Genomic DNA, 19186 nt, shown 5'->3' on the forward strand with positions numbered 1-19186 from the left:
TAATTATATGCATAACTTAGTCAATATTTTGTTATTCTGTATTTCATTTCTTCTTGTGTTTGTAATCATAATTAAAATATTTGTTGAGCTTATAATTTATTAAAAACTATGCGCGGATAAATGAGTCACTTGCCAATGCGAGCATCGTCGCTTGGTTCATATACAAATTCAATTACAAAAAAACTGAATAAATTGCAGGGCATTCCCCGTTACATTAAGTTTACCGTTAAGTTTGCACTACACTTACACAGCGAACTCTATAAATATATGTATATATGTATGTGTGTGTGTGTATATATGTGATACAACTACTCGTATATGCATTAATGAATCTCGATTTGGATATACGATTTATACAGTTACAAATTGCCTAGGGGATTACGCTTAGACTATATAACTAAATAATTGCCGCTGGTTCATAGAATAACATTAAAAATTTTGGTACAGTCATCGTCGTCATAAATATATATATATATATATATATATATATATATATATATATATTTATATATATATATATATATATATATATATATATATATATATATATATATATATATATATATATATATAAATATGCGTAGATCAATATTATTATTATAATTATTTTATTTGTAAATTTTCATTCTGTCTGTTTTCGAATTATTTTATTTTCTCATACGCGGAATGCCCCTAATGCTGATTGGTTTTGGTTAGATTTGCTTTCGTATTTACAGATTTTTCCCTTAACAGTATAGCTAGCCACAAATTTCCTTTTGATTATATTCTTACTTACATACGTACAATCATAATAAAATGAATTAATAATAATTAATGGTGATTAAATTAGGTTAAGTGCTCAATGTATTGCCTCAAATGCTTTGTAAGCTTTGTCATATTCAGTTACTTAGCTTAAAATTAACAATAATTAATAGTAATTAAACCAAACTAAAGCACACGAAATTATAAGTGGGAATAGGAACTAAAAGCACCAGCAAAATATACAAAATCAAAAACCGTATAATTATCGTCGTATAAAGTATATGCTTAATTGTAAATTAAATATTGTCGAATCGAAGTTCTAAATTAGACTCTTAATTAATTGAATTCATTCGAACATATTGCATGCCATTTTCACAGTTGGACCCCTCTCTCCCTCTTCAGGTGCGCAGTGGGGGCGGCAGCGCGGCGGGGTGTGGCGGTGGCAGGCCTCCAGCTCCAGCTGCTCCACCTACTCCCGCTCCTGCTCCGGCTCCTCCGCCTCCTCCTCCTCCTCCTGGCCCGTGCAGCGGCACTCGCTTAGACCTGTAGCGCTTCAGCTTGCGCCGCGCCATGAAGATGCTCGGATTGAAGTTGAAGTCGCGACAGCCGTGCGGCGGCGGTGCGTGCGGCGGGGGCGGGGCAGGAGGCGAGTGGGTGGTGGGTGCAGCGGCGTCCAGCTCGTAGGGCGGGAAGAACATTGGGTTGGCAGCCCAATCCCGCCACATATTTCAATCCTGCGCCGCCCCATTCGCCTGCGCCAGCGTCGCCTCGCCATGTCGCCGCTGCTCCATGGCAGCAGCGGCCGCAGCCATGGCGAAGTCATCGTCCAGCGAGGAGGATTGCTTGGAGCCCACCGACTTGCAGTCCTCGTCCATGCTGACGCCCAGATTGTGCATGGCCACGGCCGCATGATGCCGCTCCGCCGGCGGCAGCAGGTTGAGCATGCTGAGCGGAAGGCCGGGGAAGCCACCGGAAAAGTCCGGGTAGAAGCCTTGCGGATTAAACGGGTTGAACAGCGCGTTGGGGCCGCCCAGCAGATCCGGCTCTGAGCTGCCGCTGCGGGGCCCAGTGGGCGGACCCAGCGGCAGGCCCAGCTCCAAGTCGAGCGGACCCAGGCCGCCCAGTTCGCTGGGATGTGGCATGGGTGGTGGGCCACCACCGGAGCCACTGCTATTGCCGCTGCCATTGGCGTTGCTGTTGTTGCCGCTCGAGTTGGCATGGGCGTTCTTCTCCTTGTCCTTTTCCTTGCGCTCCTTTTTCTCGCTCTTGGAGCCGCCACTGCCACCGCCGCTGATGCCCATCTGCAGCATCTCGATGGGCGGTCCGCTGATGCAGTCCTTGCGCAGCTGCTCCAGCTTCAAGCTCTTGCCGTACTTGCCCCGCACGTACATCAGCAGCGAGTTGTAGGGAATGCCAAAGATGCGCGACGCCTGAGACGTGGTCATCTTCTTGTTCCACACGTGCTGCAGTGCCTCCGTCAGCTCCGTGTTGGTCCACGAACGTGGCGGCCCGCCGCGTGGCGCCGAGTGCTGTCCTTTGGGGCGTGGCACTGCAATAGAGAGTGGGAGAGAGAGGGAGAGATTGATTAGTACTTGCATGCGAAGCTCTACTGTAGTCTTGGGTCTTGGTCGGGTTATCTGCCGGCGACCATCTCCTAATGTTTCAATCTACGTGCCCCATATGCGGCCTAGACAATTTTGTTGAAAGATTCGCCCATTGTCTGCAGTTGCCTACAGCTCATACACACCCTGTTGCTGTTCCGATACCCTGTAGACTTGCGTAGTGCACTACAGGGGTATATAGGAGCGGAGAATATCTCAATTCAGTTTAAGATTCATGAACGTATTTATTTATGATTGCGACAATACTGATCTTAAATCGATAAGTATCGATTAATAATTAGACTTATTCAAGGATAAAGGCGTCAGGTAGGTTCCCCTATGACCAATAGATCATGTTTAGGATCCCTCTCAGCACCTGCCCCGCAATTGACTCCCCCTCTATAGAAAAATAAGTAGGCGCATAGCATGACTGCTAGCCTGGCACTCTCTCGCTGTTGTTGCTGTTGCATGTGGCACCTACAGAAAAGCGAACGCTGTGGTGGTTCCCATACCCGCAGCCTGCGCTGGAGCCAGTGCCTCGCCCGACCTTCCATATGCAAATTACGAGCATGCAGCCTCGTCACATGCGCCGCCAAAACTCAATTTAGATCCACCGATATCGACCTGCCCCACAACGAGAGAGTTGCTGCCACAGGTTCAGCTGGTCCGATCTACAACAACTGCGACTTGGAGACAACATCGAGCCTAGAGTTGAGGCTGAAGCTGAAGCTGGGGCTGCAGTTTGAAGCCATGTCGAATCGCTGCGCACTTATATGTAGCCAAAATTTGCTGGCTGCGATAACTTACAGTTTATTGCAGCTTTCCTTTAGCTCTTTGGCCTGGCTGATAGTGCCGATAGCTAGATTTTGGCAAAGTGAAAACCAAAGTGGACTCAAGAGCTGATATGAGAGCATTTGATGACTGCGAGCTTGAGGAGAAGTGAAGCTGAACTATAAAGATGGCCTCGCGAGTAGCTCTGCTTATTATGTAGGCTCGGGTATGCGGAGCCTCGTTATTAGTTCGAAGTTCTTATGTAATGCAGCTGTTATTTGTTTTTCTCTTTTCGTTTTTTGCTTGGGTTCAAATGATAGGTCAGACCTTTTTTCCAATGAACTGCAACAAGAACAAGCTGGCAGAACCCCGATGCAATTGTTGTGGCTCTTCGAGCTGTTGTTGGCTTCTAATAAGGCAGGCAGCGCTGCCCCGAGACGTCCTCTCTGCTAGCCAAATGAAATTTGAATTTGTTACAAATCGCAAATCACGTTTTCAGACATAAACAACTGACTAGAGCGCGAGACAGGCGGGCAGAGAGAAAGATGGAAAGGGAAACAGGGAGACAGAGAGACAGAAGGAGAGAAAACAATCAGAAAATGAACAAATGAATGTGAACAAATCAGTTAATCACACCCACACGAAGACAATGAAAGCAAAGCTAAGCAAAGCAAAGCAAAGCAAAGCAGAGGCCCTAGAAATATGTTAGTTGCCCTGCCGCCCGGAGGCCCGTTCGAGCCAAGTGCTTGATTCTTATCAATGTTGGCCAAAGGAAGAAACGTAGGGAAAACCCGTTTGCCCGATTCGCAATAAAGAATATCGTGCTATACGCCAGATTTGCGCTTTTTAGCACAGTTTTATTTACTGTTTCACATTGTTCGCAATTTAAGCAGCGATTGTCATGGTCGGGATGAGTAGGAGTCCCTCATTGTCTGCCTCCCTCTCCCACTCTACCTGTGTGTGTGTGTATGTGCGATGAGCACACCAAAGATCAGCTCAGATACGAACTTTGTTGTGGCATTTCGCTTTTGGCATGCCAAGCATCTGATCACGACTTTCTGTAACTGTGGCTATTGATCACAAAATTAAGCAATTAAATGTGATCCGAGCTGAAAGTGTGTACGAAACGAAGTGGAAAGATCGTCGATCAGATTTCAGCACACGGCCAGATTACTCCCATGCATGTAAGAGATTTGTTTATGAAAATTATACATAATTGTGGGCAGCAGCAGAACCTGTAATGAACCAAAGTCAAACCAACATAAGCTCAAAAGATTTTGCTTTTTGATGAAGTACTAGAAAAAAGATTGCAAATTTTGAATTGTATACGAAGCTAAACAATACCAATAACAGATACAGATCGGGTGTTTATTGATAAGGGGTGTAGAACATAAATTACCATTAACATTCATAGTAAGAAATAGAGATATAAACTCTCATGAAATGTGAATCGAGCCTATTACACAAAACACTCCAAATTGAGATATTAGCTATAAGCCTAGTTAGCTATTCGATAGCAACAACTTTAGGTTTACATAGTGACCCCTCCAAACTTCTCTTCATTTCACTCGGCAGCTCACTGTGGCGCCTGAAATATTTAAGAGATCATTCACGAAATCAGTTAAGATCTTAGCTCTATCTCTCATTCATGAAAAGCGCTAGCCAAGCACTTAAGCCATCAACGCCAGTCCAGCTGTCAAATTAGCTGTCAAAACTTGCAGCTCACATGCTCGGCTCAAGCCGTAAGCCAACAATCATCGGGCCGCTTCGCCCCCTCCAGCTCCCTCGTTTGTCAATCACATGACAATCAAGAGAGATAGATAATTGATTTCTGAACCACATTTTGTACATATTATAGAAATATTATTTCCCCACACATAAACACATGCACACTTACAGTTACATGAAAAAATTCATTAACTTTCTGAGGTTTCACTTGCATTTCAAATAAAGAAATCAAAATAAACGCCTGCGTTTATGGAGCTGACTATTTGTCAATCAAGAGTTGAGGAAAAAAAAAAAAAAAACAAAACACGACGTTTACGATATGCATAGGTGCACATGTTGATCCAGTCAAGAAACAAACAAACCCAGCTACAGTGCAGGCCAGGCCAGTGGAGCTACACAGGAAAACCACAAAAACAAATTTGCCGCCTCACATGATCGCACGAGTGATCGCGTCTTAACTGATCGAAGAGGGGGCAACGCGGCAGATAGAATGTTGAAAGGAAATGAGCACGCATTGAATTCAGAGCGTTTTGTTTTTCTTGTGTCTGTGAGTGTGGCAAAAGGGGAAGAACTGCGAGCAGTGATCACTGATCAGTTAAGTTTTTGCTGCGAATATTGATATATGTAAAAAATCATTTACGGAAGTGTAAAAACGGCAGAGAATGTTTTCTTTTTTTACTATATTGGTGAAGATCTATATCTGAGACTAACTCCTCGAGCATTGATTGATCGTGGTTGATAAAGACGTTGTAAGCCATAAGCATTGATCAGATGTGACTAGAAATTCTGAACATTCGATAACAGCTGACAATGAGCGAGCATATCAACCTTCTCTATTCAACAGTCTAAGACCCCAGAGTAAGAGTAAGCTTTAAGGCATTCAAGATCACAGCAATATCCATTTTCAGGTAATAGTCTGTAATATAATTCATTTCAACAAAACTGATCCATTATAATTTTTTTGCAACTGTATGTTCTCTGGTATTTACTGATCAACGATCTAGGGCTAAAGACCAGACACCTACTGAAGCGATTTCTGGTGATTGCCCAAGCCAGCGACGTGATCAAAAGTGCAGCAACTTTTTTCTTGACTGCGCTCAGCAGCGAGATCAATCAGTCAGGTGTGAAGTAAGGCACGAAACGGCATTAGGTAAAGGGAGACTTCGGCAGCAACGATTGCAAAGTGATCGACATGGCAATCATGTTGAATGGATTTTCAACCTTTCTCGCGCAGTACGCTTTCTGTGTGTCTGATTTTGTTTTTATTGGGTTCGAAGTTAACGTTCCGAGGTTAATTAGCTGTTTGTTTTTCACGTAGTCGGAGCTAAAGGTGACGGGCTTTTCGATGACTACTCACTTTTCTTTTTGAGAAACGGCGGAGGACCGCCGGGCATATCGCGTGGATCACTCATTTCCATTAGCGGGTTGTAGAGCTTGCCAGGATCGATGCCGGGCGGAAATAGGCCAAGCGGCGAGTCCAGGCCAAACACTGCAAGAAGAAGAGAAACAAAAATTAAATTAGATGAAAATTATCGAAGATATTAAACTTATGCCGTTGGCTAATCAGCTGTAATACTCGTTCAACTATTTTATACCTGGCTATTTATAAGTTGGCTTTATTTAAAACTGACTGCAATTGCGAATGTTTCCATAAGCGATTCATTTTCCAGCTCACTGAATGGCCAAACTAACAATGGGAAGCAGAGTGAAGGCGAAGGCGAAGGCGAACGCGAACTTCCGAGACAGAACCCCAATGACTATGGCAATCGAGTGCAACTGGCTGTAGAAGTGGATGTCGACAATGTAAACAATGGAACGTCATTATTCTATTAATAATTTGCGCTACGAGTGCACTTCTACACATGAGTGAAACAATTGAAGCGCTGATGAGGCATCCACGACGAGCCGAAGGATCTGCGAAGACGCTGAAAAGGAAGCCACAGGATGCGCAGGGAGAAGCAGCCTGAGCAGAGCAGCCCCAGTGTATGTCAGGCATAACGCATACCGCATAACGCATAAGGCATAACGCATAACACTGACATTCTACTCAATGATTTCATAAGTACGCGAATGCGAAGCTAAGACACAACACACACCCTCAGGCACACACACACATCCACACACACACACACATGAATAAATGTGAGTATTTGTATCTATATCTTAAGACGTTTGTATCTGCTGCATAATGACACAAATAACGAGCGCGCATTGTTTGCGACGCGCTCTGCAACTCAAGTATTCAAGACATAACAACACGCTGCGTATACGTAATATGCGTTTCTATTTTGCCTTCCTCTGGCTCACCCTCTGTCTCTCTGTCTTTCGCTTTCCCTCTCTCTCTCTCTCTGGAACTCTATATTCGAAATCAAAGCAAGTCTGCCTTGGCGAAATTAGTGCGGATTTCTTTTCACGTTTATTCTCAAGGGTTCTAGAACAAGACAGCCATTGAGTTGTCTACACACACTCACACACAACGCATATACCCACACAAAGACACTCCCATGTCACATGCTATTAGTTCAATGATTTTCACGCCGAAATGCCGTTTGCTGGCACAAAAAATAAATCACATTCTTCATACGGCAAATCTTTTTCTGCGGCTGTCTGCAACGCTTCTGTTTGGCCAGAGAGTGAGTGTAGTGTAAACAAAACCGCGCAATGGTGACTATATGAATTACTATGCGACATTTGGAGAAGGGACAGAGAGTGAGAGAGATGAAGCATCTTGAATGAAACAATTTTGATCAAAAGCTCTTGGGCAATGCTTAGCAAGGCATTCCTTTAAAAGAAGGAAATAGTATCGACTAAAACAAATCTAGCAATATAACAATATCTATATAAGCTTTGGGTAAATCTTTAAAAAATTCAATATTTTGGTTATATTTAATTAATCATCAAAGTGTTTCGTATAGATTTCAGTTCTTGTTCGAAAAATATCTCCCTCATAATTTTACTTTTCTTCGATCAAAAGGTGGTACCTTTTGTTCGTATCAAACAAAATTTCCTAATGATATTTATCTCTAATGACATACCCCTTCCTTTCGATCCTTGCGATCTTTACCATCATCATATACGAATTTCTTGACTTATTTTGTTATATTTGATCACATTCAACTTCCTTTCGATGCTTACGACTTCCTAAGCCCTACGATCGTCTCATGTTCAACTTCGCATTGCTTTCAGCCGACATCACATACAAGTAGATTCCCAAGCTAAGATAGAGTATATGCTTCCTTTTGCATTTCTTTGCCAAGTCGCGGCTTCTTGCTTGTATCCTTGGCTGGCATTCATTGCCTGCAGCCTGTTTATGCAGTAGTTAGCGAGCTGCTTGTAAGCCCCTCGCCAGCCCCATTCTCCGCCCCAAGCCCCATGGCCAACATTGCTCTGATATGTTGGTTGAAATTTTTGTCGCATTAAAAGGTATTGCGCTTCCTGCGACTCGGCATTTTCGTACAATTTTTCATATTTTTGTGCCTTAATTTATTTTATATCCTGTGTGCGCGTCGCGCCCGTCAGAGAAACGGGTTTGAGTTGGCCAAGGGGGCTGGACTCCCCAAACGGATATTATTAATATGAATATCGCGCGACTTATATGCAAAGTTTTATACGAAAAGGGAAGCGACTTGAAGAGTGAGGGAGAAAGAGAGAGAGAGAGGGAAGCAGGCAGGGTATGAAGGACTATCAGAAGTCTAAGGAATCAGAGCTCAGTTAGGTCTCTGCACAGCACACAGGACTCTGTATTTTTTATTTATGCTGCCAAAGTTGTTTGCCAAAAGGTTTAAACGTCGCTGCAGCACCGTGTGGCATACTTTAAACACAACACACTCTGTGTGTAAGAGAGTGTGGGCGTGGCAGTTGTCTGTGTGTGTCTGTCTGTTTGGGCAACTTAAAAGTCATTTCACTAAACGTCTGCCGACAGTTTGAACTCGCGACTAAGAAAAAACACACACACATAATCGCACACACACCCACCCACACACACACACACTATCACACATGTTGTTTCGCCTGCTTCACATGTTGCCAAGACACAACATAAATTCAAAGCGACCTGCACGCAACATTGAGTCCGCTTCTCACGCCCCTTGTGCTCCTCCGCCTCTGTCGCTGCCTCTGTCTCGGGTGACATAAATATATACATATATATGTACATATATATGGAAAGAAAATCATATATAAACCGCAATTGAATTTATTTCGACTGCAACTCCAACTTGCGAGTTTGCAACGACCGCAAATGCAGCGACAAGGAACAGAGACCACTTCCACCACCTCCCCTCGACCGACAACTCCACCTATGCTCAGGAAAATTTGTTGGGTCTATACAACGCCACACAGAGGCGCCAGCAGGCCAGAGGGGCGCAATAACTAAACTGTCAAATTATTAGAGCTGCACTTGCGGCTCTCGTCGTATTTTAGTTTTTCAGTTCATTTCAATATTTTTATGAGCTGTCAACGGGCAAAAATGGTTTATGACTTAATTAGGAATGAACCGAAAGGGGTTGCAAAGGGGGTAGGAGGTAAAGCGAACTAGGCAATAGGTTAAAAAGCCATCGCAAGCGTTCGTGACATGGGCGAGGGAAAATAGCTTTTAAATTGCGAATTGCAGGAGTAAAATGTGGAAAAATTTAACATGAGCAGCGCATAGAAGGGCGTAAGGCAAGCTAAATGGGAAAAGCAAGAATGTGAAGTTTTGATGGTTATGTGGGCTTAAGAATGTTATGGGTAGTACATGAACTAGATTCATCTATTCCTAATAGTTGAAGTGAAGTATGGAGGAAAGATCTGATTAAACGGACAATTGAAATGATATAGATAGGAGATATGAGAGGAAGATCTGCTAAGGATAAATCCTCCTCAAATGTCTGCACTGTACTTTTCTTTTCAGGTCACCCATGTGTCAGTTTATACCTACATACATATAATAGAAACCACCTTCAAGCGCTCCTGCCAACTTGTTGCGCCGGAGTACATAAACAAAAAAAAAAATATCCATAAGCATATAAAATAACAGAGGAAAAATACGTAAAGAGCTGCGCGAGAGTGTGAATACCCACACGGAAGGCCAACCTAATGCGTTTAAGGGCTTTGCGACAGCTTTGGTCCTGGCAACGAGCGCATGAGTTGAGCAAAGGATGCTTATGCAATCGGAGCCGCTTTGATGTTGCTGCTGGCAGACAGAGAGTAAAGGAGGAGCGGATATGGTGACAGTGGCCACATGTTGCATGCTGCAAGACAGCGAAGGCAGTCAAAGGGCATGGCAGCTTATTAAATGCCAAGTTACTGGTGCGTACGTGCGAGAAGAAGTCACAGTGGCAAGAAGTCCTCGAGAGTGACAGGGAGATAGGGGCAGATGGAGAGAGAGAGAGAGAGAGAGAGAGAGAGAGAGAGAGAGGGAGAGAGAGAGAAGTGTAAAGGAAAACGGAGACAGATAGAGTAGGAGCTGTCTGTAAGGACTAGAAGCTGCAAGGACTGAGAATGGGGAATGAAAATAAAGACACCAATAAGGATTCCAAGCAGAGACTAAAGGCACCCGCGTTTATTAGGACTTCCGCTCATGGTAAGACAAAATGTGTTTAGCCAGCAACAGGATGCGAAGGAGCTGCAGAATGAAGCTGGGTCTAACCCAGTGACCTCGCGTGAAGCGATAAATGAATGGTGGCTACTTACTATGGGGCGGCGTTAGCGTCAACGCCGAGGACATACCGGGAAAGGGCAGCGGCGACGGCGGATGCGGCTGTCCATCCTGCGGATTATAGTGGCCGGGCAGGCTCATCGGTGAGGTGGGAGCGAATTCTTTGCAGAAGTCTTTGCCGAAGTCCTTGCCAAAATCCTTGCCAAAGTCTTTGCCGAAGTCCTTGCCAAACTCCTTGCCAAACTCCTTGCCGAACTCCTTGCTCAGCCGATTCATACTCTCCTCAAGCCGCTCGTGCGGCGCCTGGCCCGGCCCCGTTCCACCATTGTGCGACCCGAAGGGCGGCAAACCCATCGGTCCCAGCAGATTGTTGGCGAATGCATTGTGCTCGCGCTGCAGCGCCTGCTCGCGCGTCTCGCGCGGATCACGCCCCTCGCGCTGATGCATGGCTGCCGCTGCTGCTGCCGCGGCCAGCGACATTTCCATTTGATGCTCCATGTGATGGAACGGATTCTCGCCAGCGGCGCCTGCAGCGGCAACGGCGGCAGCGGCTGCCGCATGCATCTGTGCCTCCAGTGCATCCATGTGGCAGGGCGGGCTGTCGGGCAGGCCGGGTGGTCGCATGCCGGGTGGGGGGAAGGGCAACAGCCCGTTGTTGCCGGGCGTACAGCTGTTGGGCGTGTGGCTGGGCGTGGAGCTGGCGCTGGGTTTGGCATTGAGCTGTCTGATGTCCTTTAAGGATAACATGATGCGCTGATTGTTGTCTTGCAGTTTACTGCTGTTGTTGTTGTTGCTGCTGCTGTTGTTGTTGTTCGTGTTGCTCTCATTGTCGGAGGAGTGGCAGTTGCTAGTGTCCTTGTCCTTCTTGGTGGTGCACAAATCCTCCGGCCCATCGCTGGGACAAGGTGACATTGCTGCTGCGTTAGCCGCGGCCACAGCCGCCTGCCTGCGCAGTTCGTTGGTCGTGTGTATAAGCTCTTCGATGTCCTGTTCGTCCTCATCCTCGTCCGGATCGTGTTCATGATCGTGATCATGCTCCCGATCATGATCGTGATCGTGATCGGGCTCCCGCTCGTTCTCAGCCTCTTCCTGCTCTTGATCCTGCTCCTGTTCTCGATCTTCATCCTCTTCCTCCTCTAGCTCAGGCTCAGCCTGCTGATTGGACGTGATGAGTGGCATCGCCTGCTCTTGCTCTGGCTCAAGGTTATCCTTCTGCTGCTGCTGATGCTGCTGCTGCTGTTGCTCAGGCTCAGCAGGAGGAGCGTCTGTCTGCTGCTCATCCTGATCCATGGGAATTACGTCATCCGTTGTGGAATGCTTGTCGTTTTGCTCCCGGTCTAGGTCCTGGTCCTGATCCTGATCCTGTTCCTCCCGCAGCTCGTGTTTGATCACAGTTTGCAGCGCCGACTCCGACGTCTCCGGTTTGCTGAGCGCAAAGTCATGCGGCACATCGCCGGATCGTCGACGTGGACGCGCCTGCTTGCGACGCGGCATGGGCGAACTGCCGCCCAATTCCTGATCGCTCTCAGGCTCCCGTTCGCACTCCTGCTCCCGCTTGCGACGCAGACTGAGTGCCGCCATAGTGCTAGCCGGACTGCCAAAGAGCCGACCAGGCATGATTAGCTTGCCACTCGTTGGCCTCACCATCGAAGGCGACTCGTCTTCGTAGCTGGACGACAGTAGCGAGGCGTCCAGCAGATTGAAGTCATCAGGCGAGGCGGCCGGCGTGGGCGTATGCTCTGGCACAGAGCTCTCGACCAGGCCGCGCACCTGAAGCGATTCACCTGCCTGTATGAGTGTCTGCAAGCGCTGTTGGGGCACACTGATCTCTCCCCGATACATAAAGTCCACAATCGCCTGAACGACCCAGCCGCGGAAGTCCTTCAAGACTATTACCGGATGCTTGCAGGGCGTCTCCGCGAAGACGCGCTGGAAGAAGGGCGAGCAGGCGGACAAGACCATCTTGTGGGCGCGTATCGAGGTCTCTGCACAGACGAGGGTCACGTCCACCAGCGTCTTGGTCTGCAGCAGGGCATCGAAGGCGCGCAGGATGTGATTCTGATGGTTGTTCCAGCGCAGGCTGTAGTGATCCTGTGTGGCTGCCAGGGCGGCGCTCACCGCTGTGGGCGTGGCAGGTGGACTGTGCGTCGTTGTGGGCATAGCAGCAGCAGCTGTTGCTGTCGCTGCTGCAGTCGCACTCGCGGCTTGGCTCATGTTCAGCGGCAAGGCTGGCGGCGTGGGCGGTGTTGTGGGTGGCGTCGTGTGCATCGCAGCATGGGCGTGGCTGTGCGTCGACGTCGCCGGCATGGGCATGGGCAGCGATAAAGGCAGAGGCAGAGGCAGCGGCAGGGACAGCTGATGATGCGTGTGTAGCTGCTGATGATGGTGGTCAGAGATGGTGCTCGCTCCTGTTCCGGGTCCCGTTCCCGTTCCTGCTCCTGCTCCTGCTCCCGACCCAGCCGTCACGGCCACTCCCGGCGGCGTCGTGTTGGTTGGCTTGGCCAGCAGCGGCAGCGCGGCAAGTGGCGCTGGCGCCACCTGGCGGCCGTATTCGTTCATATGCAGCGCCAGCGGCAGCGACGTCAGTTTGCAGCGTTTTATCAGCTCCTCTGCGTCCTTTAACATGCCCCGCTTCCGTTCTAGCTCACTTGTCTCACCTCAAAGCTTCCAGTTGCTGCTAGACGACCAGATAGCTGCAAAGAGAAGAAGAGGAAGCAGAGAAAAAACATAGGTTAGAGGCGAATGTACAAGGAGAGCTTAGGCATGCTTTGCATAATCTATTTACATATAATACACTGAAAGAAAAGCTTCACAGGAATCAGAGTAGTGGGAGAGTAATAAAATAAAAACCTTATTCTGAATCACTGTTTATCATAAATACTTCTTACTAAGAGTTAAGTCTCTAATAGATAAAAGTCAAAGATTTGATATACACATATGTATTTTGCGCAATGAATATCGTACTTTCGTGAACTGTTCAACCCACTGAAGACATGAGCAACATTTTAAATAATATAATAATTATGAAATAATTTATTAAATTAAAAATGCATTTTCCTTCTTTTCTATTCATGAGTTCCATAGAATTAATTTTGAGTTACCAAAACTTGTATAAATATTTAATCAAAAATAATCAATTTTAATAATTTCTAGTCTGTTACTATCATAATTATGAACACTCACTTAAGCTGCTATACGATGTCGTTTAGAGTATATAGTTGCCTGTCATAGTTGCACTTGTTTTCGCTCAGTGTATTCAATACTCGTTACTCATGACATATGCCATGTCGTGTATGTGCTGTGATAATATGTTAATGAGTCGCGGCATATATCATCTTTTTTGCCTACCCTCCACTCATCTCAATGCCCAGCATTTTCAGCAAATCCCAAGCACAACAAAAGCCAAAACAATGCAAAAGCCGAACAAAAAAAAAAAAAAAAAAAAGAAAAAACACAAACAGGAGTAGAAACTGTGCAAACGCACATGAAGCAATCAGAGTCGGCTACGTGTCGTGTCGCATATCCTTGAGGATATCACATGCAGATGTGTGATGTGTGATAATGGCTCACTCGTCTAGCCCCTGTGCCTCGCCCCTTGTCCCGCACCCCATGCCCCTATACCAGCAAGCCAGCCAGTCAGCCAGCCCGTCCCCCTTCCTGCCTGCCTGCAGCTTTTTCTATCAGTCCGTCTGTCTATAGCGCGTTTTTTGTTTGTTTATCTAAGCCTCATACATACGCGCGAAGACAGTGGAGATTTTTTATGAAAAATATAAAATAAAATAAAATAAAATAAAATAAAATAAAATAATTAATAATAATAATATTTTATGACTATTTCTAGCCATTTATTATTTCAGATCCAATCTTTAATTATTTATCAAATCCTATAATAATGTAATAAATATTTTATCAATAAATTAGTGTATATAATATGTATACAAGAAGTTCAATCAAAAGAGTGTTTTTTATGTTTTGAGTTTATAATTTAAATTTGCCAAATTAATTTAGCCAGTATTTGTTATCTTTACATTACTAAACTATTTCTAGACTTATCGTGGAATATATCCTTGCTCATTAACTTATATCCCAAATATTTGCTGTGCTGCCCACTGTGCGTTGTCTGCTGAGCTTTTTTTCACGCATCTCAGTGCGTGGCATCTAATTAATTCAGCAACTGTCTGGCGTGCTGTACCTACACACACAAACACACACCTTGGTATCTCCCACTCTCGCCAGAGGGCGCTGCATGCTGCGTGTGTGAATTTTAAAAAGAGTCGGCAGCTGGCTGACAACGCGCATCCCGTCACCTAGTCAAGCAGGAGTCCCTGCCCAAACCAAAGCCAAAGCCAAACCAAAGCCAGGCAACGTCTTCAATGCCAGCGAATGCAAAATTAAAAAACTTTACATTTGCCCGGCGTAAATAAACATTTTTATTTGGCGTTAGCTGCGGCTCCAGCTGATGCTGCAACCGCATTTGCGACTGGCAGGCGACTGCGTCTTCGCCTTGCAAGTCCTGGCGGCAACCGCATATTAACACATGCCGCCAGGAGAGAGCCACCGAGGCACCCACGCCTCTATGCAACAATGTGCAATTAGCAGGCATGCGGAATGCGGCATGCGGCATGTGGCATGTGGCATGCGGCTTGCAACTCATTTGCGGTGCAGCTGCAGCAACTGAGGCAACATTTTTATTTATTTACTCGCGTATTTTACTTTCGAGCGTTGCTAAAAGCGACACAGTTCAGAAAACAGTTAATGCCACTTGCTACCTGGCAGGCGGTGCAGGTGAGGTGGGTGCATGAGGCAGAAGAGAGGAAGTCTTACTCGAGTTTTTAATTAATGTCGCAGTAAGTCAGTAAGATTTACTAGTAGAGCAGTTGCAATTGGATTTAAGGCGGTCACGGGCTTTAGATAAGCAATGCAGTAGGAAAGAGAGAGAGAGAAGTGTAGAGATTGAGACAGATAATGGAGGACTTGTCAAAGTGGCATGCTACGCAAAATAAATCTTAAAGATACTTTAAGGTACTGTTGAATGGACACTTTAAGGAACTATAAGCTATGATCAAAATAATTTAATGAATTTATGATGTAGTTTGAAGTATTTTAATAATATTATTATTAATATTTTAATAGTATCATTTGAATATTTAATAATGATATTGGCCAAAGAAATATTGTTATTTTTTTTTTTTTTTATATATTAAACGTTCTTCTCTGCTTTGTGAAGGTATCCTTTGGTTGATGATAATTTTTAAAAATAAATCCAAATTCTTCAGTTGATAGTCTATAGCAAATCATGTTTCGAAAGATTCCACTTGCTAAAATGATTATGTTTCAAATGAAAACAAACCGAAATTGTTAGCATACATTTTTCATTTACAAAATCTTAACCACACATCAAATATTATTGAAACTTTTTATCAGTAGATAGATTTAAATATTTTAAATATTTTATTAAAATGCCCCTGCCGTTGTTACTATCACCGGAACCGGAATCGTGTTTAAGCCCACGAAGTATTTTATTATTATTCCCGATCAAGAGCCAAATTGATCTACTCTTTCGCATTTATCTGAGTGTCTATGTATATGTTTGTATATTTGCATTCATATATTGATATAATATTCAATCTTTTTCATTTTGTTCATCGTAGCATCATCGTACCATTAAATTTGCTACAATGAGATCAATTAACATATATATGAAATATTAATATGTTTTAAATATCTCGGAACGATTCCGAAATTCGATATACACATTTATAGAGTAAATGGAGCACAAGTACATAGAATATGGTACCGATTCTACTATATGTATAAGTATAGATACATCCCCACTCTGAACAGCTGATTACAATACGCTTATTATCTAGTCGGGTATATTCTTCTGGAGTACACCTGATCATTTTTTGATTTTCAATTCAAAGTTTTAATATATTTTATTTTGAATTGTAGTAAAAACATTTTCCTTCTATTTACATGTCTGTTATTTATAAAATCTTTTTAAATTTCAAAATAAACTTTTTCCATTTTTTTTTTTTTTTGTGTTCTTTACGTACCATTCAAATACCTCTTTATTTGATCGTCCCAGCAATATCCTTTAACACTCTTCGATCAGATCAGGTCTGCTTTTCTACTATATATATATATATTTCTATTTGTGTATATGTGCATTCCACTTGCTGCAGATCGTGGCTACTATTATATTAACACAGTTTTTTTTTTTTTTTTTGTTAGTCGATTACATTTCGCTTTCCTTAAACTGTAAGCACAAGAAACGCAGTCGAAATTAGATATGCGTTTATTATTATTGTGTTTCACATGTGTTTTCTTTTGTATTTTTGTATTATTTCGATAAACGTTCTTCAGGTGTGCGAACAAAAGGTGCACACACACATGCACACACGCGCACACACGAGAGCTCTACGTTCTGGGCTTCACTGCGTTCACCTCGAGGGTTTGCCACAAACTGATTCAAAGCAATGCAAATAAATGCGCAGCACATGTGAACATGGATATGGATATGGATATGGATACGGGGTGTATATACACACATACATGTATGTAGTACATACAACCACAGATCTCTCACCCTCTACACGCAACATGCACTTCGCACCCTCAAATGGCAACACATTCTTTTATGTATACATGTGTATGTGCTATATATTGCAGTGGGCAGGATCAGCTCGCAGCTCTCAGTGCGGAGCTCTCAGCTCTGCTCTTCAGCTCTCTCGAAGCGAAATTTCCTCACTACTGCAGGTGATAATCAGGTGTGTGTGGCTGTGGGTGTATGTGTATGTTGACAGGCCAAACAAACTGAGAACAACACGCAAGTAAATAAACAGTGTGCGGACAAACAGGTAACACAGGAAAAGGTCCCGCACAGGTATTTTGTTCAATTAAATGGACGCTGACAGATCAATTTGTGGGCCCATTTACAGCACTCATAAAACTCTCACTGTTCGTGCGTATGTGTGCGTGCGTGTGTGTGAGTATATGTTGCACTCGATCCTTTAGTTTGTTTAGTAAATTTCACAGAATCTCTGTTGTTTCATTTGAAAAATCCGCGTTTTATGATAGGCGCGACAACCAAAACACACATCTTTGGTTTTCAAAATTTTTACTATTTATGAGATTAACGAATCCAATTATGATTCCTATTTTGTTATTGCTTTATTAAAATTATTATTTGAAAATATTTGTTATATGCAGACCCATTTTTAATTAAACGTCTTTCAATTATATTATAAAATTAAATTAAAAAAAAAAAAAAAAAAAGTAATAATGATAAACAAAATATTATACTATTAATAAATAATATTCAAAAGTTAGTTTGAAACATAGAAGTAAATAATAATAATATTAATGAATATTATTGAATAATTTTTTTTGTTATTATTACAATATTTAACAATTATTTAATATATTTTTTAAAAATAGTTTTCTTATAATGCATCTACATTTATTAATTCATTTGTGCTTTTATGTTGTTAACACTGGAATAAAATCAAGTTATTTACAAATTTATTATTAATATTATCATAAATTTTTTTTTTTCCAAAATCCTTTTGTGAACTCTTTAACTTGTTTTAGTTTTCAAAATATATTTAATATATATTTTTATATATTTTCTTTATTTTTTTAAGACATTCGTTCACCATTTAATGGTCACTAAAAGTTACCCGAAAACGTATCGAGATCTATTCAAATTCAAATCCTCTTTTCGATCCCGTTAAGTTCTTTGTTTCCATTCGATACACGTCCAGCTTCTAACAGCGCACATAGACAACTGTCCCGTGGAAGTGTCTTCGGATGAGTTTTTGCCATTCACATGTGAGTGCACGAATTTTATCACATACTTTAGCTCCAAAAAAGAGTTAACGGTAATTTTTGGCGTCGGCCCGAGCTTGTAACGGTTAACGGTAACGCCTCGCCCAGCGCGTGAGTGTGTGTGAGTGTGAGCGCGTGTCCTGTGGTCGCGTGTATGTTTCGAACCGTTCAAACGTCACGAAGCGACTAATTCAAATGATGTCGGCCCGAAAAAACAGATATGCGAGCCAAAGGCAGCGACGGCAACAGCGTTTGCTACAGCGACGTCGGCAGCAGCGTCACACACACGCGACCCTCACAACCGTTGCCGCCCCCGCTCCCAGTACGCTCCACCCTTCCCGCCCGCCCACGTGCGCGCACACGTATGAGCAGGCGAGGCACAAACAACAAACAGCATGCGAAACACATGAGGATGCTCGCAGCACGAGGCGAGCGACGAGCTCGATGTACGAGTAACGGTAACGGCGACGATGGCGATGGCGTTGGCGATGGCGCTGGCAGCGACGCTAGCGTTTTTACTCCTTCGTCATATAAAATATATTTTTTGCCTTATCACAACAACAACACGAGCAGCAGCAGTCGACGTCCTCGCACGGCACGTACACCAAAAAAAATTTATTATATGTATACGTGTGTGCGTGTATACGAAATACATTTGCATACACATGCGTAGCACAGCCGAAGCTCAGACAGCAGCCGAGCCAACACGAAGTGTGCCAACAAAACCAACAAAAAGAGCGACACGAAAGAGCGACGCACCCACACACATACATACATATATACATACGTGGCATGTGGAGCTTTGAACGCTCGTAAAGAGTAATAGCCACCACCAACAGCAGAGGCAGCAGCAGTAGCAGCAACAACAACAACAAGC

General features: G+C 44.0%; 1 protein-coding gene across 2 annotated transcripts; it reads right to left on the reverse strand.

Annotated features, from left to right (window-relative positions):
* Positions 1–1331: 1331 nt before the first annotated feature.
* Positions 1332–18644, reverse strand: lov (BTB/POZ domain-containing jim lovell protein). 2 transcript variants are annotated; one of them, XM_089469777.1, is made up of 5 exons: positions 18162–18644; positions 16536–16738; positions 10551–13172; positions 6199–6330; positions 1332–2290 (listed from the first exon to the last, which is right to left on the reverse strand). In XM_089469777.1, the coding sequence occupies exons 3-5, from the start codon at positions 13102–13104 to the stop codon at positions 1470–1472; spliced, it is 3507 nt and encodes a 1168-aa protein (XP_089325903.1). In that variant the 5' UTR covers positions 13105–13172; positions 16536–16738; positions 18162–18644; the 3' UTR covers positions 1332–1469. The 2 variants fall into 2 exon arrangements, with proteins under 2 accessions (XP_089325903.1, XP_017868885.2); XM_018013396.2 differs by having other exon boundaries at positions 10515–13172; positions 18162–18643.
* Between the last annotated feature and the right edge of the window lie 542 nt (positions 18645–19186).

This window comes from Drosophila arizonae, chromosome 5, assembly GCF_054131065.1.
Source record: "Drosophila arizonae isolate 15081-1271.41 chromosome 5, UAZ_ARI_1.0, whole genome shotgun sequence".
In the NCBI taxonomy this organism is placed as follows: domain Eukaryota; kingdom Metazoa; phylum Arthropoda; class Insecta; order Diptera; family Drosophilidae; genus Drosophila; species Drosophila arizonae.

Bases quoted from the DNA above. Each gene is read 5' to 3' on its own strand.
- lov (XM_018013396.2), bottom strand. From the start codon at position 13,104: ATGTTAAAGGACGCAGAGGAGCTGATAAAACGCTGCAAACTGACGTCG. The intron at 6,331-10,514 runs GTAAGTAGCCAC...TTCTTCTTGCAG, and splicing joins GACGCTAACGCCGCCCCATA to TGTTTGGCCTGGACTCGCCG. The intron at 2,291-6,198 runs GTGAGTAGTCAT...TCTCTATTGCAG, and splicing joins GCCGTTTCTCAAAAAGAAAA to TGCCACGCCCCAAAGGACAG.